The sequence below is a fragment of the Gymnoscopelus microlampas genome (genome assembly GCF_963454915.1).
Source record: "Gymnoscopelus microlampas genome assembly, chromosome: 3".
NCBI lineage: Eukaryota > Metazoa > Chordata > Actinopteri > Myctophiformes > Myctophidae > Gymnoscopelus > Gymnoscopelus microlampas.
Window position 1 is genome coordinate 19,328,651 of NC_139940.1, and position 23,736 is coordinate 19,352,386.

General features: G+C 44.9%; 1 protein-coding gene across 1 annotated transcript; it reads left to right on the forward strand.

Annotated features, from left to right (window-relative positions):
* Positions 1-201: 201 nt before the first annotated feature.
* stk40 (serine/threonine kinase 40) lies at positions 202-23,406 on the forward strand. The gene is made up of 11 exons (XM_084052612.1): positions 202-437; positions 5,515-5,641; positions 6,078-6,163; positions 7,460-7,603; positions 9,236-9,460; positions 9,910-9,962; positions 14,345-14,460; positions 17,030-17,174; positions 17,615-17,734; positions 18,138-18,222; positions 18,437-23,406. Exons 2-11 carry the CDS (start codon positions 5,524-5,526, stop codon positions 18,647-18,649), a joined length of 1,305 nt encoding a protein of 434 aa, XP_083908738.1. The 5' UTR covers positions 202-437; positions 5,515-5,523; the 3' UTR covers positions 18,650-23,406.
* Positions 23,407-23,736: the final 330 nt, after the last annotated feature.

Below are 23,736 nucleotides of genomic sequence, written 5' to 3' on the forward strand. Positions count from 1 at the left end.
TGAAAAAGCAAGCAAGCGAGCTTGTAGATTGCCATATAGGTTTGAAGTGCTCATGTGGCCAATAAGTTGCTTCTTTTGGGCTTGCTTTCCTAGACCTGGTTGCTTATTTCTCTCACACAATCTGGCAACGCTAGGCTGAAAGTAGCTGTCGGTCATTGCTGTAATCACGTGCGTCATTTCCGTTGTCAGGTGGTGCTTGTCGCTGTGGAAAGATGCGAGCAGGAGGGAGACGGAGCAGCGGAGGCTTTCCCACAGACTGTCGCTTGGTTCGGTAGCAGCAGGAAAGCAAGCAGCGGCTAAAAAGACCACCATACCCCCTCCTCCTTGGCCCCTTTCATTTGGAGGAACTAAACGGCGTCGTTTATGTGAAAGAAATGTCCCGCTTGTAACGACACGACGTGAGACTTTAAACCCCGGCGGTGTTCGTTGGGCTCGAGGTAAGAAGAATCGGTTGGCGAACACAAGGAACGCTTCCATCGCTCGCCCGGCTCGAAAATAGCCGATCTACAAGCTCACAAGGTGTCGTGGACGCGGGGTGTTGTGAGCTTGTATATCGGCTTTTTTTTCGGGCCGCGCGCGACGTCGTCGTACGACGAAGCATAGAAACCAGGTTAGAGAGAGAAAGGAGGTTTTGCTGTGTGATATAACTCCATGGTACGAGGGTGTCGCTGTCCAAAGCACAACAGATCTACAGAACTATCTACTCCGATGCATCGTTGGCTTGTAGATCTGTTATTTTTGGGGGGCAAGCGGACGGAGAATTTTAAATGAAGCTTTAGCCAGCTGGAGCTAATTTGTTTAAATGGCCTCCCGGCTGTCGGCTGAAGTGAGAGAAACTTCGCTAGCTGTGTAACTTATTTGCCTTTATTATCGCCTCATGCCTACATGATACGCAATGGGGTGAATAATGTACTGTGGTGGCCGCTGCGATATTGATGCATTTATGCTGCGTTTGGTGGTAGTTCGCATTCAAACGCCACCAACTCGTTGTTGTGTTGCTTGTTGCAATCAGTGTTGCCAGGTTGTGTGAGAAATAAGCAACCGGGTCTAGGAAAACAAACCCAAAAGAAGTGTCTTAGGCCACATGAGCGCTGTTAAACCTATATGCATGGGGTTTTTGAAAATAGCCGATCTACAAGTTCGCGACGCGTTGTGAGCTGCTAGGTCTGATATTTTCAAAAACTCTTGCAATAAAATGTGGAATATTCTTTTGAAACATTCTAATACAAATGCTCCCCTGTGGCACTCTTCATGAAAATATTTGAGAACCACTGGTTTTAAATATTGATTAAAAGAAAGCCTAAAATAAGCAAGTACACTTTAGAAACCAGCCCAAAAAAACGCAACTACATTTTTTTTTACAAGCAACTTTACAGAAATAGACGACCATGTCGCTTATAATAAGCCAACGTGGCAACACTGCTTGCAGTACGTGCCCCCTTTGTGTGGCTGGCCGCTCTGTTGGCCATGTCTTATTAAAACCAATGAATCCAGTAAGCTTTGTTGTACTTCATTGTTTTTTCCATTTATCATAAGCTTGGTGTTATAGATCACTCGTGGAGCCATCTCAAGAAATATGTTAACTTCGCTTGCTGCATGATTTTTGTGTAAAATACTGCATTCATTCAAGAGTAACTTCACAATGAATGACATTATTATGGGGGTGGCGTGAGCGAGGCGGGCAGATAGTTATTGTTGTGGGGACAACATAGTAGCCCCTGCTTCCCTGATAAGCACTGTTGCCATATCGGTCTATTATAAGCGACTTGGGGCTTCTTTTTCTGTAAAGTTGCTTGTAACAATTGGTGGTTGCGGTTTTTTGGGCTTGTTTCTAGAGTATACTTGCCATGTTTTGTGCCACAGTGAGCATTTGTGTTGTAATAATGTTAAACAAATATTCCACATTTTATTGCAAGAGTTTTGGGGAAAAAGCAGATCTAAGAAGTGTGAGCTTGTAGATCGGCTATTTAGAAGTGCTCATGTGGCCTAGTTGCTTCTTTTGGGCTCGTTTTCCTAGACCTGGTTGCTTATATCTCTCTCAAAATGTGGCAACACTGTTGATAAGCCTTACTTACTGTCTGCTTGTGCACGAGTTGCATCATTGCCCATGCACAGTCTGTGGGTTTTATTTGGATTAACAGTACAGTACATGCTGTTGCCAGATGTCTGGACCCTGTGGTCATAAGATGTCTCCAAGCAATACCTATTTCTGTCTTGATTCTAAAGATTTACATCCAGTTGTTTGCATCATGACCTTGTGGTCTTGGCCATGTAGTAATGGTCAAGGACGTTCTGACTCTAGCGATGTAGCCAGCGACTGCAGTCATAATAGCTGACTAGAAATGGCTTGATTGATAGGCTTCTCAACATTTCAATCAGACAATAGGATTGAAGCCCATATGACCTTGTTCGAGTTGTAAGGGAAATAATTTGCAGGAGAGGCAGCAAGCCCTTTGTCCTTACACCCTGCATTTGATCAATTTATTGCCTCCCCCTGGGCTTATGTTGATAAAGTGATTTAGTTTTTCCCCTCATTTTTTTCTTCATATTAAGTCATATTAGATCACCATAGCTTTAAGATTTAAGATTAAGATTTGATGTAGGAGTTCCTTGCAGAGCCCACTGAGTGGCATGCAGCCAGGGTATATCTGCTACAATAGATAGTCTTGTGGGTGGATCTGCAGCCACCGATGTGGTCGTTTTGTGCTCCTAATGCTATTTACAGAGCCCACATTTTCGTGGGCACTGACAGCATGTCTCTCTGCCTTTTGTGTGATATTGTGATTCAGAAACAAGTGTTTCTGTTCTCCTTTCTCTGGTACAATTGGAGGCAGATTTGTCCCTCTTGCTACTGTAGATCATCGGCTGTGGAGAGAGGCAGACTAGTGTCATCATCAAGGCTGTCATCACACTGATGTCATTTAGGTCAATGTGCATTAGTTGGTTACTTTGACCTCTGCTGTTTAGAGCTGTCGGAAGTTTCTTTGAAGCAGGGCATCCACCATTGAGTGGGTAAATGGTTAAATTGCTGTGACGTGTGGGGCACCTTCTACCCTTGAGTAACTTTACTGTTAAGGGTTCAATGTGCATGCGTTGGTTTAGCACGATTTGTAAACACTGACTAAGTGGATGATTTCCAAGCTAAGGGGATATGGGTCAGGTTTACTGGAAAACAGTGGAATTAAGGTAGCTGTGATGAGTTGAACCCATGCATAACTACAGATGGCCCTTGGGCTGGGCTGGGGGTGACATTTTGCCTCGATTACTGTTAATGGACAATAAAAAAAGAGTGAAAATAGCAGATCTACAAGTACAAGGTCACTTGACCATGATTGGTCATAACATGATTGGCTCTAAATATCGGTTTCGATATATTTTTGGTTAATTGCCCAGCAATAGGGGCGCTCAGGTGGCGCAGTGGAAGTCCCTGCCCACCACCGCGGAGGTTGTGGATTCTAAATTTGAATCCACCGTGGTGCCTCCGGCTTTGTCAGGCATCTATGTGAACAAAATTGTCCCATGTTTGGGGGAGGGAAGCAGGGCAGGGAGGGTGATATTGGTCATTGTACGTACTCCTACGGGCTGGGGGCGGCACATTTCCTCCCCGGTGGGGGCTCCTCACTGGCAGGTGAATCAGTAGGATACAACACAGCAGTGACAACACAGAAATGTGTGTGGGAGTTCTCATTTGGCATAACGACCAAATTTGGGAGAAAAAGGGGTAAAAAAAACTAAATTGGCTACTCAAAATTGTTAAGAAAGGGAAAAAATGCCCAGCAATACATGGCTGTCTGAAACTGGCTGGTAATAATGTGAAATACTTGCCTACTGCAGCAGTTAAACTTTCAATTTAAATTCATTCTGTCAGCTTCATGGGTGCCATCCAGTTGTGGCCAGACAGACACATTGGATCATAATGATTTGTCTTATCATTGTCCCTTTGACTGCTTTAGAATAGACTGTTCTCTTACTATCTGTATTGTGACTCTGGGTCACTTGTGGTTTGTGCAGATAAATGTTGTCACATGAAAACCTCAGCTCATCGCCCTCGGTGGGTGATGACTAGTAGTGATGGCGACAGACAGGCGAGAGATGTGATGACACTGTCTGCTGTCTGGGATCACAGAAAACCTCATGGAAGTGAGAATTCATATCGGCCCACGCTGGCTTCCAAGTGCCAACTCTCCTGCATGCCTCCGCGTAGCCAAAACGCTACCCGGCAAGTGGTGCACATTCTGCACAACCACTATTTTGAAAACGCAGAGGTGTAGGATATAATGTATACTTGGTAATTTAACTGTTATTTCTTTGTTCAGTTTGTCCTACTGATAAGGCACATGTCAGAGAGCTGTGGGACCTATTTCACATCATCATTGGTGTCATCACAATGACATTTAAATAATTTTCAGAGAGGAATTCTAGTCCATGGGAGGGAACCCCCGGGGCGACAGCTGGGTGAATCACTCCCTTCAGTTCTAGGCACCACTTCCTTATTACGGGAACCGGGGGGTGGTGGGGGGGATCATCATCATAGGAGAGCTCATTATAAGCAAACAAAGCATGGCCTACCTCAAGCTCCTGAAATCCTGGGCTGCAGGTCTACCGTGGCAGTTTACTGTAGTTTGTGTCATGATGTGTCACAATTTGCCACTGGTTCCTCTGGTATGTGTTTCTACTTCCAATATCCTACTAGTATAAGGCTTTGCAATTAAAGGTTTCAGCCCTGCAGGGACATGCATGTCATTTCTGAGAGGGAGGCATGCATGCCTCACCAGCCAGGCCTAGATAAGCTGCCTGTACAGATTTTGAGATAAAACCATGCAGATTAAGAGTGGAAGGATTTTGCTGAATGCTTTGCCATTGCAACAGTAAAATGCCAAAGCCGGACCTCTGTTGCAATGTTACGAACCACTGCAAAATCTGTCAATTGCCCAGCACTGCCACGCTCATGAAAGAATTCCGGGCAATTCATTGTGAAGCAAATTGTATTTACATAGTTGCATTTTCACATTTCAATTGCAGAACATGGGCCCATTCTCAATGCTCCATGTGGAGGCTGAACCTTTAGGTGTTGCCCTTGACACTAGCAGCCATCATGCTGAATGGAGTCATAATGGCCTGCCATTCACACTGAGGTGTTGGTAAACGTGTGGGAGGGGTGTTTAAAACAGGCTGGGAGGAGCTGCCCTGAATTTTACCCCCTTTTTCTCTCCTGTCTTTTTTGGTACTGTACCACATAACACAGCCTTGCTCTCAGTGAGACAGGAGGACAACTCCTGATGTCATTGGTATGGTCATTCTTTTTAAAGGACTGCTATTTTTAAGCGCATGAAAGTTTTGTTTTTGTTTTATTATAGTTATTTTGTCAGATGCTCCGTTGAACCACTTTAGTCCTGGATGTGTAGCTCAGGCGAATCTGCAGAGAGTTTGCAACTTTGCATCCTTGCAGTCACATGTCGTTCTTCAGTGCTTTAATTTGCCTATCTTTATCTGATGTATTTGTTCCCCCTGCAGAGCTCCAGTATGTCTAAGCGGCGCTTGTCAGAGAGGGGAGCCGGGGAGACTTCGAGCCGGGCCAGCAAGCTCCTGTGTCCAGGGATATCTGGCAGCAATGCCAAGAGAGCCGGGCCCTTCGTCCTCGGTAAGGGAGCTGCTGAGATTTATTTAAGCCCCAAAAGAGGGCCTGTGTGTGTATATACTGTGCAGGAAAGAAGTGGGGATGGGGCGGGGGGTCTGTGTGTGCACATCTGAGACAAGAATGTGAAGAATTTTTCTGATCCCCTTGACATTGGCTAAAAAGCTCAGAATTCAGTCTGTTGCTTCCTACCTCTTCTCAAGAAGACCTGTCTCTTCCATACTCTCAAAACCTGTCAGATCTTCAGCATAACACACTTCCACAGCATTCGCACTGCTTAGTGCCAAAGAAAACAAGAGTCTGAGAGGTGTGAATGGGTGCATGCACATGCAGCCTAAAATGACTTGCAGAGACCACACACTTAAGACTGTAGCATACCTTTTGGTCAAGCAGCTGTCTCCTCTGCTAACCGACCCCCCACATCCCACCTTTTCACTTGCAGGGCCTCGCCTGGGCAACTCACCAGTGCCCAGCATAGTGCAGTGTCTGGCCCGGAAAGACGGTACAGATGACTTCTATCAGCTCAAGGTAAGAGTGTGTGTCTCTTTAGTACACTTTTTCTTTGTATTGATGTCAATGACTTACTGTACGCTCATGGTTCAAAAGCAGTTTGAACATTCCCATCCAAACAATGGCCCCGTATCTCCATAGTCATCTGAACTTTTGACCTTCTTAAGTACAAGGCTACTCTTCTTAAGTAGCCTTGTTGTCACTGTTCATTTTATGGCTCCCACTGTTTCAGCCTGTGTCAAACGACAGGCCACAGTCGGGCTATTTCTTTATTGGGGCAATCCACTAATGTCTTTACACAAGAGTCACATTAGGAGGAGGAAAAGAATGAAAAAGGTAGCACCCCACCTGGAATGTCAACTTTTGACCTCATGCCATGTCCATGAGGTGAGTAATTCTGAGACCCAACCCCCCAGTATTGCAGCGCCTCAGTGTCTACGGCATGGCTTGTTTACTACACATTGGTACATGTGCCGATGTGTCAAAGCTTTAGTCCCCTGCCTTTTGCCCCCAGCTGCACAGGCATGCTTTTGCCTTCAGAGTTTAAAAGTGCCCCCTTATTTGGCTGGTGTCAATTGTATTTGATTTTGTTTTGTTTTTCCAACTGCCCCCCTTCCAAAAGGTTTTGTCTCAATCAATCAACCTTGCGTCTTCCAACATTCCAAATCCATTTTGTCATGAAATGCATCCCCAGGCCCCAGTTCGGTTACGGTGAATTATATGACTCTGGTAGGCCGTGTTTTTATGAAACCACAAATAAACAACATTATATGTCTGTTTGAAAAAACGTAGATCAGTAGGACTTGAAGTTGCCACCATCACACTTTAAGTTTGCCATTATTGGCTTGGTACTTGTGAGCAAGCAGGCCAGTCTAATCATCATTAAAGCAATGAAGTCTCTGTCATGCAATTCATTTCTGAAACGGCTCGCTATGTTTTGCATGGTTGTGGTAGTTTAGTGGTTATGGAGGGCAAAGGCGGGGCATCATCGAATAGTGAGCCGTCTGTGCCCTTTTTTATTTGCTTGAGCCCCTGCACCAAAAGATCTGCAGCTGCATAGTTCAACCCCCTGCTACATGCTAAGCTATGGTCATGTGCTTTCCAAGTTAAATTATTCTTATATTTGTATGTTCTTATCTGTATGCAATATGGACCCCCTGAGTGTCTGGAATAAAGTTTGAATTGAATTGAATTATTCAGCCCTTTAAGAATGGTCCTAATCTCAAGTGGCGCAGGCTTTTGCCCGTTTCTGATCCCCATCTGAGTCTGTGCCAGGTGACCTCTGACCTTTTGTGTGTCTTTGCCTTGTTTTAGATCTTGACACTGGAGGAGCGGGCGGACTCTGCCGGGGAGACCCAGGAGGAGAGGCAGGGAAAGATGCTGCTACACACGGAGTACTCCCTGTTGTCCCTACTGCACAACCAGGATGGAGTGGTGCACCACCACGGCCTCTTCCAGGTACTAGTCTGTCAAACCATAAGGCAGGGTGGACTACTATCCCAAATCCATGCTGCAACCAATATGGTTCTCTCACTCATCAAAGTTGCAATGGAGAAGAGCTTAAGCTCAATACTAAGGAAATGGAATGCTGTAGCTTTTAAGCAAACAGCATGACATCAAATTGACAATTTATCAGAAAGCTCACGATTCTCAAAAAAATGCTATACAAATGATACACACATACAAATTGACTTTTTGAATACTTTAAAGAGAAACATGAGCTTCGTTATACAGCGACAGAGAGAGAACATTGAGACTTTATATACTAGTCTGTATTAGTCGGCACCTCTGTGGGCGTGCGTTTTACAAAACACAATGTCATCACCACAGAAGTTTCTGAAATTGTTTCAAAACAAGTAGGGACGTGCTCTTTTTAGTGCCTCAGTAAGTCTGCATACTGTAGGTGAGCTCATCATCATTGGGACTAATTAGCTACTTTCGCTTTAATCAGCCTTGGTTCAGTGGATAGGAAGGAGAGCACAGCTAAAACCCATAGACCTATTCATCTGCAGTCATTCTCTATTCACAGCACCATCCATTCACTGTGACTCATTCTCTCACCTCCTTCCTCTCTTCCCGTACGTCTCCTGCGTTAACTTTGTTATTGTGCCATCTGCTTGGTCTCTCTCTTCTGTATTACAGAAGCTCCTGTCCCACTATAGTAGTGTTCTCAGAATAGCAGCATTGAGCTGTGGCAATCTCTGATTCATTCAAGGCCCGCAATATTGATTGAATTATTATAGAGCATCCCCACTGCACTAGAAGCAGTTGGTAATGAAAGCGCTCAGAGGCTGTAGCTCTCCCTTTGACAACCTGATACAGAAATCAATGGAGGAGCCTTGGTTCTGCTTAGACCTTAGGCATAAGCCTGTGCAGAAGAATGACCTTTTGTTATTCATCCTCAGTTACCGCATCCCCCAGTAAGGAGGGGCGGACGTGTTCCATTCACATTTAGAGCGTGCTACTGTTGGCTGTAGGCATTGCTATTGATTGCATCCCCGGGTCAGCGTCCTTCCCATGTTGAGTGGATCACTTTGATTGTGTCGCACGCTACAGGAATCCATTCCACATGATTCATGCACAAGCTGATTGTGATGTATATTGATCTAAGGTAGTTGGTGGTGGTGGTGGTGGTGGGGGGGGTGGTATTGGTGCATTATCGGACCACTAGCTTTTCAACAAACTTAATATAAAAAGTCGGCTTCCACCCAAGGATTCCCATTCTAACTAGAACTTGGAGGAAAGCTGAAAACGTTACACGAATTTCCAGTCATAGAATTGATTTTTAAATATTGGTGATCAGAGTCATAATTCTGGTGATGATCTTTAAATCAGTCAATGTTTTAGGCCCAAAATAGAACCCAGAGGAACTCTCTGTTCCCATAGTTATACCAAAATAAGGTGAGGCAGTGTTTAGTTATTATGCCACACATATGTAGTTTGGGGGGGAGAAATACAAATTATTTGTTATCCTTTTAAATGTTTTTTTTGTCTTTAAAAACCTCTTTGTACGCTTTAAAGCACTTGCATAAAATGTGCTGTAGAAATAAAACCTTGTCTTCACATTTGTCGTATTATGTGCTTTCCCAGGACCGAGCGTACGAGATAGTGGAGGACATGGAGGCCAACAAGGTGCGCAGGATGAAGAAGCGAATCTGCCTGGTGCTGGACTGCCTGTGTGCCCACGACTTCAGCGACAAGACAGCGGACCTCATCAACCTGCAGCACTATGTCATCAAGGAGAAGCGACTGAGCGAACGCGAGGCCATCGTCATCTTCTATGACGTGGTGCGAGTTGTGGAGGCCCTGCACAAGGTGAGGTCCAGCTGACCTATAATGTATGTACGTGTACATAAATACAGTATGTACGGTACTGCAACGCTTATGTCGATTTATTTATCCGTATGCAACTCATAAATGTGTTGTATTTCAACGCTTTTCAGCTGAAAATGTTTTTTTTTTTTGCCAAAGCATACATCAGGTATACTGATACTAAAATTGCACAGAATTGTATTTATTTAGTAATTTCATTGGTGAAGGCAACTCAATGATAAAAGGAAGCATGCTAGAACTTTTTGTGCCTTTCTCAGCATGGAAGGCAAACTGCATTGTTGTTGTTTCGGGTCATACATCCCTTCGATGACTCATTTCCCATGTTCGTGTGCCACTCCCAGAAATGAGATGAAAGATTGTTTTGATTGCAGTGATTCACTTAGAGCAGTTTGACCAATCTTTCCTCTGCTTTTCTCTCTCTCTCTCTGCAGAAAAATATTGTGCACAGAGACCTTAAGCTTGGAAACATGGTGCTGAACAAACGGTAAGATGAACCGCGATCAATCTGCCAGTCAGGCTATCTCATTGGGGCCCGTCTTCATTAGACCTAGTTGTGAAGTTAGCCTGCCAGTAAGTCGCTCACTTTAGACTCAGTCATGCATGAGAGGCCTCACAGCCAGGCCCAGCGACCTGTATCCAGTGTGCATTTGACCTTATACCCAAGCAGGGGTGAAGTTCTCAGTCCCAGAGCCTGGGACCAGCCATGCTAACTTAAAGTCACTTTTACTGAAACTACTCTGACGCTCCTGTCTGGTTCTCCCCCATGCCTGTGTGTTGAGTAAGACTTGGTGATTCATTTCCCGCAGTCACATTCCCTGGGAGCGAGGAGGAGGAGGAGAGGGGGCTAGAACCTAGTGTAAAACAGGGGGCGAAGAACGCATCTCTGCTTTGTTCTCTGCGGGAAACTTGCTGGTGGTAATGGGTGTGTGTGTGTGTGTGTCTGTGAGCGTGCACACACATACAGGGGAATGGCACTGCACACATAAACCCTGGTGTGTGTGTGTGTGTGCGCGTGAGTGCACCTCAGGTCACAGAGTGCCGCAAATCGGATAGGCTCTGCGGAATGCAAGCTCCTCCATCCATAAAGCCCTCTCCAAACCCCATGTGTGCTGAGTGTGTGAGTGAATTGGGGGGGTGTTTGGCTTTCAGCCACACTCCTTTTTTCCTCCCCCTCGAAAACTGCTAATTCCGCTGTAAATTCATCCAAATCTTGTTGAATTTCAATCATATTCTTTGCTGTAGTTACTAGTGAGAGACATTATGTCAGCAGACCATTTTGAAGAGTGCAAACGGCTATTGCCGTTTTCCTCCTTTTGTGACACGTGTTTGCGCAGCAGAGAGTGCACGCTCAGAGACGCTGGAAAAATACCCCATAAAGCTAGCCTTTTTCATACGGGGGCCACATGACTAACAAACACACGCTCTCGAGCCTACGCATGCTTATCTATATATACATAGAGATACACACACCTTCACAGCTAAGCATGCACACATCCGACAGCATGATTGTGCATAATCACGGGTCTGTTCTATTTGCGACAGAGGCCACTCATTCTCTTGTGGAACATCACCGGTTTTATATGCATGAGTGGATGCATTGAAATGTAATGCTCCCAGGTATGCCGTCACTCTTAATACTTTCACACACACACAAACTCATACATTCACCGGCTCTCTCTACACACTCGCTCACACAAGCACATGCACTCACCGTGAGAGACACACACACACACACACACACACACACACACACACACACACACACACACAGTGTCAGTGCTGTAGCTCCGGTGCCCTCACCAGCAGTGGTGGTGATGAAACAGGAGAGTGTTTTGGCCAGAGAGAGGGAGGGGTGGCGGAGAGCATGGAGCAGACGAGCGGAACACTCCGTCCCAGCTGGAGACAAAGGAGAGGCCTGCCAAAGGCCCCATAGCTCAGGGCTGACTCACACACCGCCATGCACGTCACACACACACACACACACACACACACACACACACACACACACACACACACACACACACACACACACACACACACACACACACACACACACACACACACACACACACACACACACACACACACCTCTCTCTGTTTACCCTCTCCTTTCTCTCTGCTTCTTTTCATTTGCAACCATCCCACTCTCTTTGCATTTACTTTCCTGCTTTCTTTGTCTTCCTGGCATGTCCTTTGGTTCCTCATACTTTATTCCTTTCGATCTTTTGACCATTTGCCATGAACTTGCATTCGCTAGTGCATTTCCTGTCCCCCAACACCTAGACATGCAAAATGGGAGTTCAGTATGGGAATAACGAGAGTAAGCCCCCCCCCCCCCCCCCCCCCCTCCTTTAGCCTCTCGTCTGTCTCCCGCTGTCCTAACGTCACTCTGGGAAATGCAGCATCAATTAGCTCATTAGTTGTTAGGCACATAAAAATCCACACATAAAAATCGTAAGTGTTAATTTCAGTCTTGAGAGTGCAAAAATTGACCCATAAGGATTTTGTTGTGCAGGATGCTGTAGATCACTCATCACGGCTGTTGACTGTGTGTGTGTGTGTGTGTGTGTGTGTGTGTGTGTGTGTGTGTGTGTGTGTGTGTGTGTGTGTGTGTGTGTGTGTGTGTGTGTGTGTGTGTGTGTGTGTGTGTGTGTGTGTGTGTGTGTGTGTGTGTGTGTGTGTGTGTGTGTGTACACGTACGTACGTATGCATGTAAAGCTGCATCGATTTGCCTTGACATCTTAATGCTGACGGGCAGTTGGATGTGGATAGGATACATCATGCACCAACACACAGTATGCAAACAACAGCCATACCCCACACCCAGGTGCTAATGGGACTTTGTCTACTGTATAGATTGCTTTCAGTTAATTGACATCAGCGGGTGTCTGGTGAGCCATCGTTTTGCCATTGTGTTGAAGATGAGCTCACACATTTGACATTTGTATGCGGCTGCCCTTGCTTGCTGCTCAACCCCCCACCCCCCACTTTGTCCTGTTGACTCGCTGGTTTGTTTGGCATGATTTTGTTTGCCGCTGCAGTAAAATGAGTTGTTTACAAACCTTGCTCCATTTTTACCACAGTGCCAGCCACACCTTTGTTAAATTATTACTGAAAAGTTTATTTTGTTCTAGTCCTAAAATTGATTGTAAAATGGAGACAAAAAAAGGAAAATGGCCCCGGCCCATCGCGTAATGCAATTCCCAGCCTCCCTCTCACAGGATCAAATTTAACTTCTGCCCAAGAGAGACCCTCAGACGTTTAGCTCTTAAAGAGAGGTATTTTCGGGATGTGCAATTTGCAAGTCCCTGTGCTGAGGATGCCCTGTATTCAACCTTGTTCCATCTCATCAGCAGGGACAGGGTTTATTTTCAGCAGGAGGTTGTGGGGAGAGTTGGGGAAGAAGGAGGGGGGGTTGGAGTTGTGTGTGGGGGGGCCCGTTCGGGTTTCTGGTTTCCTGTGTACCCGGGGGTCACATGACCAGGAAGCGGGGATGGTGTGGTCTCCCATGTCCCTGGGGACCCTCGCCTCAGCAAGGCGAACATGCAATCTCATTCACCCAATCTCCGGTGCAAGAATAGAAGCCTGGGTCGTGATGCGGGCAGACAAAAGATGGAGCCGCTCCTCCACAAAGGAGGCTTTTAATGTCGAAGGCCCTTACGAGCACCATATTTTGTTTCTCCAGCCTGTCCTTGTGCAGATCATGAGGCCACCATGGCGCTTCAGAGGACAGTTGGACAGTTGATGTTTTCTGAATACACACCCAGAACATATAATTGGATGAAAATTATTATTTAAACAGATCTTTGAGTGGAACGATGGGAGATCAGAGCATCCACACGTGTGGGTGATAAAGGGAATTGGCTCCAGACATTAGAATGAGGATGAGGATGCGTGGGTAAAGCAGGGTGTGAAAGTGAGAGGGAATAGAGGAAGCTGTTGACCTCAGGTTCTTTAGAAAGCGGATGTGAGTGAGGAGCGTGATCCTGAGTGGACCCAGGCTGTAGACTGCAGCTGTGTGTGTGTGTGTGTGTGTGTGTGTGTGTGTGTGTGTGTGTGTGTACATATTCATGCATGCATGCTCACTGGTGGGTGTGTGCGCGCGTGCATTTTAAAGTTGAGACCAATTGAGTGGGTGCACTTAAAGGTGTGCATGTATGTGCATAATCTAGCAGCCATCCCCACCACATATACAGGTTTACATCCCCTATTCGTCAGCCCAGTGCCACGCAGTCTTAGTCACCAAGACAATTATCCTAAGCCACAAGCTGACTCACATGTTTGTCAAAGCATGGCTTTTTATTTTCTCTTTCTCTCTCTAAAGAACAAGGAGAGGCAGAATAGTCCCCCTGGTTTAAAACCCTATATGATTTCACTCTGCCACACACAAACTGTTTATCTTTGATGAGTCAGGCAAAGAAATGGGATCAGCCCACAGTGTTTCCACAGAAACCAAATTAGCCGGACTTCCACGGCAACCTCAAAGCGCCAGTGTGTCTGGGGCACACACCGTCGGGAGATATCACAGGCATGATGGGAGTGGGATGGCTCTCTTTGGATGTGGTTACGATGAGCAGCATAAGTCTCTTTCAGATACTATTGCATCTGCTGCCGCTGCAAGTCGTAAGGCCCTGAGATATATTAGACACTAGAATCAAGTAGGCCTGCCACCCTCATCCAATTGTGTCAGTTCACTACTTGGCAGTGTGGCCTGCCTGTCACATTCTAAGCTTTCCTGCGATGGGATGGAAGCATTCAAGCTATTATTAGGGTGCTGGCTGTGCATTCCTGTGTGTAGTGTATAAGTAAGTGCAGGGACTGTGCGATCAGCGAACTCACCCATTTGTTTTCTGTTTTTTAATTTAGGACTCACCGGATCACCATCACCAACTTCTGCCTGGGAAAGCACCTGGTGAGTGAGGATGACCTGCTAAAGGACCAGAGAGGAAGTCCGGCCTACATTAGCCCTGATGTACTTAGTGGTGAGAGAACAACACAATGTGCCTGACACACTTCACTTTCACTTTAAAAACAAAGGCCACAAATATGGGATTATATTAGAATTGTTGACAGTGCACAGGGAACACAAACGTGATGGCATTCGAGGGGCTCTTGTGAGGTAATGGATAAGTACAGTGAGCTAGTCGGTACCTGTCATGTAACAGTATTGATCAGTAAAAGCCCCACTCTGATATTTATAGACCTGCCCGCCTTGAGGCAAACAAATTGGCTGAGGCGACTTGTTTCCATACCAAACAGATGGGCTATTCAGCCAACATCACATGTTAATCTTTGCGGGTGATAAGAATGCTAGATATGTTAAGCATTTTTCAGCGTTGGCAGTCACTCGTTGCGTCTTCAATGTTAATCCTGTCCTGAAATGCTCCTGTTTCCACATAATGCATGGCCTTGAAAGGCAGTTGGCCCCTGTTCAGAAGGCTGAACCTGCTTAATGTGAGTCCAGCTGAGAAGCTGCGAGTCATTCAAGTGCATGGCATAACGTTCGGCAGTCGGTCTCGTGTTTGATTGTCCGGCTATTAGGCAACAAGAATCAGGATGTGTTGCAATCTTGGAAGATTGGTATAATTATAGAAATAGCTGCATCTTTTTTTTCCATTTCCTGATTTAATAATCATGATGCTGAGCTTAGTATTTCCTTGTGTGTTTAAAAATGATGATGCTGAGCATTGTCATACTTTACACTTATGGATTTGCATTCTGTGTGTAAGACATACAGTAGTTCCTTTAGAGTTTTTAAGTGAGGAAATCAATCTTATTGTTTGGCATTCCAGCATCGATTGTTGCTAGATGAGTTGAAACGGCTCTTTATGCCGTTAGAGAGGATGTTTAAACCCCCACGGTCCATTCACTACAGCATAAATTACTAGAATCCTCACTCTGGACACAATAGGCAGGTGTTATAAAAATAAGTGATGCCAACACACACAAAAAAAACCTTGCTTGCCTTCAACCAACCAACCACCTCATAAAGGGAAAACAAAATGTGTACATAGAAACCCCAGAGTGTGTCGCTATATCAGCGTAACGTGACAGACGCACAATGAAAACGGAGCTTTGGTGAGTCACGCGTCGGATGAGTCACTGGAGGGAAACTACTCCCATTTACCTCCCCTCCCATTCCCAGCCTGTGCCTGTTCCTGTATGTGTGAGCGTGTTTGCATGTGTCACAAGCCTTACCATAATTGCCTGCTGCCGCTGTTGCTGCCGCCGGACTGGCTGTGACAACACTGCATGTGGTGCTGCTCCGCCCCTCCGGGCCCAGCTCCGGCTTGCTCATCGGTGCTCCACGGCTGCCTCTAATGGCCCTGCCTTGGCCCATTCAATCCGGGAACGCATCTCTGTCATTTAAGATTTCTTTGGCTATTCAAAAATAGCAGATATACAAGCTCATAGCGTGGCACCGAGTGCCACGCTATGAGCTTGTAGATCTGCTATTTCTGCTAAATTGTGATTTTTTTTTTCTTCTTTTGTGCAAATCTTTGAATATATATTTTCAAAGCAAACATTTGTAACTCAAATCTTTGCTTCTGGGGATTCTACAAATGTCTTCTAAATCCTAACAGTTTTTTGAAAAAAACTGATGTTACTATAATCAGTGGTTATCAAACTGTTTCATGACAAGGGCCCCCAAAATTGTATGTATTTGGCCGCGGACCCCCATCTCAAAATATGATGTTCCAGGGACCCCCCAGAAGCAAAGATTTTAGTTAAAAATGTTGGCTTTAAAAAAAGATATATAAAATAAATAATCTTTCACGTTTTTTCAAAAAATAGCAGATCTACAAGCTCGTAGATTTTAGATCTGCCATTTTTGATTTTTTAAATAGCCAAAGAAATAAAAAAATCAGTGTGAAGTGAGCGGTGATATTTATGAGTTGTTAATTTCATCATGCGTCTCGCTAACCAATCGCAGTACGTCCGGCGAAGTGACGTGCTTACATTTTTTACATTATTATTAATTTCATCATGCGTCTCGCTAGCCAATCACAGCGCGTCTGCGAAGTTTGAAGTTAATTTCATCATGTGTCTCGCTAGCCAATCACAGCACGTCCTGCAAAGCTTAGCCTATGGGCCCGTTTTCCACAGCATGGCGTCACAGCGAAAGACAAATTTCATGACGAAAAAAAAAACTTTCGCCACGGATGGGTCCTAAACCCTCTTATAGGAGTGGTTGCACCGCTCAAAAATGACACAGATTCTTTCCCGGCCTTAATGGGTTAAATGATCGTAGCCACACACTATTCCACATGGCAGTGGAATGCGATATGTTTGGGGAATGTGATGGACTTCAAGTAGAAATGACAGTATGTTTGAGTTCTGTCTGTGTCGCAGACAGCGGTCTATTATAGGAGCCAATGATGGAATGGACACTGTCATTAAAATAACATTACTACGCGTGCACATGTTAAATATATAAACAACATTCTTTTTCATTGATTAATTTCGAACCCCACACCCCAATTGTCCATTTGATGTCTTGTATGTTGATCTAAAACACACTGAACTCCTGTCCTCCTGTCTTTTTTCCAGGCCGGCCGTACCGTGGCAAACCCAGTGACATGTGGGCTCTTGGCGTGGTGCTGTTCACCATGCTCTATGGCCAGTTTCCCTTCTACGACAGCATACCTCAAGAGCTATTCCGCAAGATCAAGGCTGCCGAGTACTCCATCCCAGAGTGAGTGTTCAATCATCCCGGTGCTTTGTATCCATAAGCCTTTAGTCGGCAAAGTGCCTTATTACACAGCACTAGCATGCATGTATTTGTTTTTATAGCATGGATAGGCCAGTGGTTCTTAAACTTTTTCATGTCAAGGACCCCCAAACTGATATGTATTTGGCCGAGGGCTCCCATCTGAAAAGGTTTTCCAGGGACCCCCAGAAGAGAAGATTTATGTAAAAAAATAAGAATTATTCAACATTTTCGATATTTTTCAAAAACTTTCAAGAATAGCAGATGTACAAGCTCACAGCGTGGCACCTTAATACTAACTACGCCACTCCCACTCCTCCTCTTTGCTGACTCTTGATTTTAGTCGCATCCTTCAGATAATGCTGACAGCTGTGGATGTGTAACCTTTTCCTGCCTGCGCCCCATTTCCTCTCTTCTCCTGTCAGGGATGGCCGCGTATCAGACAGCACCGTGTGCCTGATCCGTAAGCTGCTCGTATTGGACCCCCAGCAGAGGTTGACAGCAGGAGAGGTGCTGGAGTCCCTGAGCGGCATCATTGCCTCATGGTGAGTGTTCCCCCTGCTGGACACTACAACAACTACATGGAATGTATCACCCTTCTGTTCTAATTTGAATTGTGCCATTAAGCACATGTTATTTTGACATTGAATGAGCAGCTTTACCATTGCTACATGATTGAGTTGACTTTCAAGATTTCATTCTATAACTTTATGTAGCTGGCTTGATTCTGGCCTAGTTGTATGATTGACAATATTTGGTATCATGCCGAGGTATTTATTCACTAATGTTCTACCAATGATAAACATCACTTAGGAATATACACTCATACGTTTTGACTTGATATGTTTGCATACAAGGTTGCAGTATAGAGACTCCATGTAATTCCTCAAATTTGTGACCCATTCCAATCAACAAGCCTCTCTCTGTTTGTCTTTATCTGTCTCACAGGCAGTCTGTGTCATCGCTAAGTGGTCCTCTCCAGGTAGTGCCAGACATTGACGACCAGGTCAACCACCCTGAGCTTTTGCAGGAGGTAAGAGCCTAAAACCATTATGTTTCCTCCCCACTGCCCTGACTGGGGACCAGTATGATGGTTTTAGTAATGGGCATTGGGTTTTTATTTTTCTGATGCATTATTAATTCACATTAGACCAATTGCTGTGGGCAGCTGCAGGCATGTTTAGATCAATTGCTGTGGGCATGTTTAGCAAAATTCTAAGACCCCCCCCCCTACTCTCCACCACAAGGCTAAGATGACAGAGGAGTCCTCGCAGTACGAGTTTGAGAACTACATGCGCCAGCAGCTGCTGCTGGCAGAGGAAAAGAACACTATCCACGAGGCCAAGAGTGGCAAACGGCAGTTCGGCAGCATCCCCCCCGTGCGCCGCCTGGGTCACGATGCTCAACCCGTCAGCCCCCTGGACGCTGCCATCCTGGCCCAGCGCTTTCTACGGAAGTAGCGTCCCTCACACCCCTCTCAAGTCCCAGGCTCTGGCCTCTAGGCCCTGCCCCCCTCCCAGGGGCTTAGGCGCACAGAGTTCAGTGAGTGCAGGGGGGAAAGCTATGCCCCAATACAGAACGCACCTACAGGGGTCCTGGCTCAGCCCTGGGTAAAGGGGCCCCTATAGGTGGGCTTTGGGCTAAGCTAAGGGAACCAGACACGGAGGAGAGTCCACCAAAACAGAACCTGCATCTTCACCCCCTACGTCTGGGATCCCCCTCCTGTAGAGTGAAGTCGGGAAGGCCTGGTGGAGGATCTGAACCAAAGCCGCCACCTGACCCCTCACCCCCCCTCCACACCACCCCTGATCCTACCACAGTCGCTACAACAACACCCTACCTGGAGTGTTGAAGAAACTACTTAGCCCTGTGTTCCATCTCCCATATACTGAGATTGCCCCTTCTGTAACACTTTGTACCCATCATACTCTGGAAACCCTGAGCAATACAGGACCAGAATCATGTAGCAACCCCATCTCTCCCCAACGGTATTGCCTCAACTCAGATCAGCCTAATCACGGACATCACTCCGCCATACCTCCATGTTCCCCACTCCGTCTCTCTCTCTCACTCTCTCTCTCTCTCTCTCTCTCTCTCGCTCTCTCTCTCTCTCTCGCTCTCTCTCTCTCTCTCTCTCTCTCTCTTTCTGTCTTTCTCCCTCTCCATTTTCCTGTAACCAAAACAACCCGGACTGGTCCTGTTTGTAACAACAACTTCAAATCAATCAATCTACCTCTCTCTAGCCTGGGTTATACTTAGTTGCATGCGGGTGTTGCACACCAGAAATAAGCGATGTACAAGCCACGACACGTTGTGAGCCTGTAGACAGTTTCTTTTTGGAGCATGACACCGGGGTGCAACAAAGTATAACTCTGGCTTAAGTCTCTCTTCTCTGTTTGTAAACCATGTTCACTGTTCTTGAGAAAAGAAAAAAAACAAAAACAAGGGATTGTAAAAGGGGAGTCTAAATGCTACCATCGACGACATAGCATTACCGTGTTCTGGCGGAGCAGTTAAAAAAACAACCTTGAAATATTTTCTAGTGGGTTACGCTCACAATCTGAATAAGCTTTTTTTGTTTCCTATTAACCACATAAGTAGCATTTACCCTTTTCTATTCACATCGAAGACGCAAAATATCAAAACTGTGCACATGATGCACCCTTTGATTATATGCAGAATGCATCGTCTCTTTGCTTTTCGCTCATCCCTGTGGAAATCTATTTTTAGCATCTAGGCAGCTAGTGTCGGGTACCTGGAAGTCACAACGCCAAGAACTGAATGAGAAAACACTGTTTTATCCTCCCCTACCAAGGCATGTTTGGTGGTAACACTTCCTCAGTGCCATTACAGTGAAGATCAGGCACTGACTTATTTTTATTTTTTTTGTATTGCCAAAAACCATGTCTTAAAAATGATTGTTAGCCAAGGAACTGATACCTCCAGCCTCGTTCAGAATCAAATGGCTTCCAGGTATTTCTACTTCCCTGTTCTATCCTTCATCAAGACGGCTCATGAGGGGACAAGTGTTTTTCGCGTGTGAATGTGAACTTAACACTTTGATTCGCCTTCAGTATCTGTGCGTGTGTTGCATGTGTGATTTGTGGCCCAGAGTGTGTCTCATACAAATAAAGGGGTCTGTCTGACTCTGAAGTGCTGCAGAGTTGTGTTAAGCCTAATTTATACCCCCGCAGTACAACTGTGTCGCTTGCCTACTAAGAGCTGATTTAAAAAAATCTTGCATAGCGACTTCCGACTATTCCCCTCCAAAGGAGTATTCTTCTGTGGAAGTGTGTTCTTCTATTCTCTCTTCCTGGGATATGATCTGGCTAGTAGTCATGTTGTAGTTTTCTCATGACGCATAAACTCCATTCTTGTCTTGAGGAGCTGCCAGGTCACGCTTCAGGTGCTTTATCTCCTCAGTGTATTCCTTGATAAAAGCCTGATATTTAGTTAGATGTGCACCTGTGCTAAGCATGGACAATAGCCGATTTACAAGCTCACAACTTGGTGAGGCATTGTGAGCTTGTAGATAAAGTAAGAATAAATCTGGCTTTATAGCAATATGACAAGTTGGTCCTATTATGTGGCTGTTGGGAGAGATCCCTTCCTGGCGGAGTAGTGAAAGCTGAAAATTGTTTCTTTTCGGCAAGTAACACTGCGGTGCGATATGATTCATGAGAGTATGAATTAGGTTTTAAGCTCTGACGTTCGCAGACGCCCCCCCTTAAGCTATCTCCCATTCTTTTCTTTTTTTCTAACTGGCCTGCCTCAGTGGCAGACACTGTGAAAACCAGAGCAGGCTTTGCTAAGACAAGGGGCTTGGTTGAATGGCTCAGCTATCATCCCCCATCACAAATGCTTAAGTGTATATTGGGTAAATATCAAGTTTGAACACATTGCCGTTCTCAAGCCCCCTCTTTTAGCTTGACTTGTAAATGCTTGTATTATCTTGCCATAAAGGCTACCTGAGAAGACTAGCAGGTGGGCGGTAATCGATACTGTAACGTCTCATGAGAAATTACAGGTTTAAAGTGTAGTTGTCAGGTCCTTTTGGACGTGGGATATACTCACATCTTCACCAAAGGAATTCTCCCAAACACTGCTACTAACCTGTGACTATGTTGGGCATCTCTATATTGCAGCTTGCCCTTGTTTGTCTGCATTAGGCTATTTAGACTTCTTCCTATTTATATCCAAATTTGATTGCATGAGTAGAGGCGCTGTCTTCTTACTACTTCCTCTTTTGCTTCTTGGTAATTTCATGTAAGTTGATTTGTTATTTATTCACTTGTGTAGACTGTTTTGTTTTTCTCTTCCCAGACATTGGGACAGGTATTCCAGACACGGACCAAGCCTACCCAAGGGCAAAGAAATGCTAATCTCCTAATGGAGATGTACCATGAATTGCTTGATGTATTTTCTTGTGCGGTGTCGTGCACCGAAAATACAAGCTCACAACGCATCGGTGTGTGTGTGAGCTTATAGATGGGCTATTTTCGGTGAGCGAGACCGGCACGCAACCAAGTATAAATCCCCCTTGAGGACGACCTCTTTGTCCTGGACTACTCTTGATTCGTGCCTGTGAACCCAGTCCAAAACATCTCCTCTTCTCTCACAGCTTTAAGCAAAGAAAGTGTTTGCGACGTTATTCAAACCTTTCAACCTTAGCCATTGTTTTTTCTTCCCTTGTCCCAGCTACCTTCATGGAAGAACAGCGTCTGTATGGTTTTCTTGTATGTTTTTTTTTTTTTCTTAATCGTCATTTTGCCACAGATTCTGTGGTCAATTTAAGCTACACTAATGAGACTGACTCTGCATAGTTCTATTTTTTACAGAAAAAAAATAATACTCGCACATTATCTTCATTTTGATGGGAGTGATTTTTAGTGGTTTGTACTGCTGTCACCCCCCACCCACTTGACCCATACAAGGCTGCACGCTCTGGCCAGTATGTAAATATGGATCATCGCAACTGCGCCAGTCCCACTGTACGTAGTGCCCTCTATTGAAACAACACCAATTCTTGTTTCAACACATCGATTGGCATGCGTTAGAGCAGTGGTTCTCAAACTCCTTCATTTCAAGGACCCCCCTAACTCTTGATTGTGTGCAAATGATGCAGAATGGTCCATTTGGTTCCATTTGTACACACTCAAAGTTACAGACCTGCAATGGTCCATTTGGACCCCCTCAAGGAACCCTGAGGGACCCTGAACCCCATTTTGACCACCACTGCATTAGAGCATAGCCGAAGGCCACCAAGCCACCACATTCAGGATATCGTAGAAAATGTCAGCTTTCTCCCACCTCAATGTGAATTCCCTTGGGTATAAAGCAGTATTGTAGTAGCCTAGATTGTTCATCAGAAATGGGTGTTTTTTTGTTTGTTTTGTTTTTATGAACACACTCATGTTTGTTGAACGCTGACATAAAGTGATCATCTGTAGCGAATGTCTATCAATGCCATATTCCATGAGGCCCCATAATATTATCCAACTATTGAATGGTGATGTAGAGGTTCAATAGACAGTTGATGTTGATGTATTATTTGTCCCTCATTCGAGAAAAAAAAGAGAAAGGTTTTCACATTCTAGCTGGTGGATTCTTTTTACCACAGTCAATATTTCTTTTCATTTTATTTTGACGGAGTTGTATTGATAGACTGCAATGTTCTGTGGACTGAAAAGCATGGACATAGTGTGTGGTGAAACTCTTTGTATAAGACGTGATTCATTGCATGATATTTGAAATGAACTTGTGAGCTGTACGACAACAACCGTGTAAAGATTATGTTTTTTTTTCTTTTTGGGGGGGGGTTCTACCCTAAAATCTTGAAACAAAATATTATCGTTCTTAAGAAGACTGATCCAATATTTAGTTTCTAATACATCCAAATTGTCTTTTGGGATTGTTCACCCAAATTTCCAATGGGGAGATGCTCAGTCTTCACTATGTAACCAATGTATTGGACTTGCTGACTATTTCAACTGGAAACTAGATAATGTAGGATATGATATGATGTGGTGGTAGATCATTGAAACCCAATGGGATAATGTGTTGTAAGCTGCTTGGTTGAACAATGGGCATCTAAATACAAAAAAAAAGAAACTGGGTAATTGTACAGATGATAAACACGTTTGTATAAAAGACATATTTTTGTACTTCATCAGAAATCTACATGCATGTCAGCAATAAACTTTGATATGGAAACGATTCTTCATGTGTCTTTATGAGACTTAAATGACTTGCATTTTAATTCCAACATTGGCCAGTAGGTGGAGCACTCTCTTAAAAAATGAATCAAAAGGTTTTACAAGAAGTACACTGAAGACACATTGCTCTCTAGACTGAGTTAATGACTGTTGACAAGTTTCCATAAATGGGTGGGTGGAAAAGTCACCAGAAAAAGTTTGAGAACTTAAAGGCTAGTGACTTTGGCACTGTGTGCGCGTGCATCCATATGTGCTTAATGTGACATGAACAATTTCAGAAGCGTGTTGCGTAAGACTAGAGAAGACTATATGAATAAAAACAGGATGTGGAT

What these genes read in the sequence shown, in the direction of transcription:
- stk40 (XM_084052612.1), top strand. Translation starts at nt 5,524, where the DNA reads ATGTCTAAGCGGCGCTTGTCAGAGAGGGGAGCCGGGGAGACTTCGAGC. An exon ending in AACATGGTGCTGAACAAACG is followed by an intron (nt 9,963 to 14,344) that starts GTAAGATGAACC and finishes TTTTTAATTTAG; the next exon opens with GACTCACCGGATCACCATCA. An exon ending in AGCGGCATCATTGCCTCATG is followed by an intron (nt 17,735 to 18,137) that starts GTGAGTGTTCCC and finishes TCTGTCTCACAG; the next exon opens with GCAGTCTGTGTCATCGCTAA.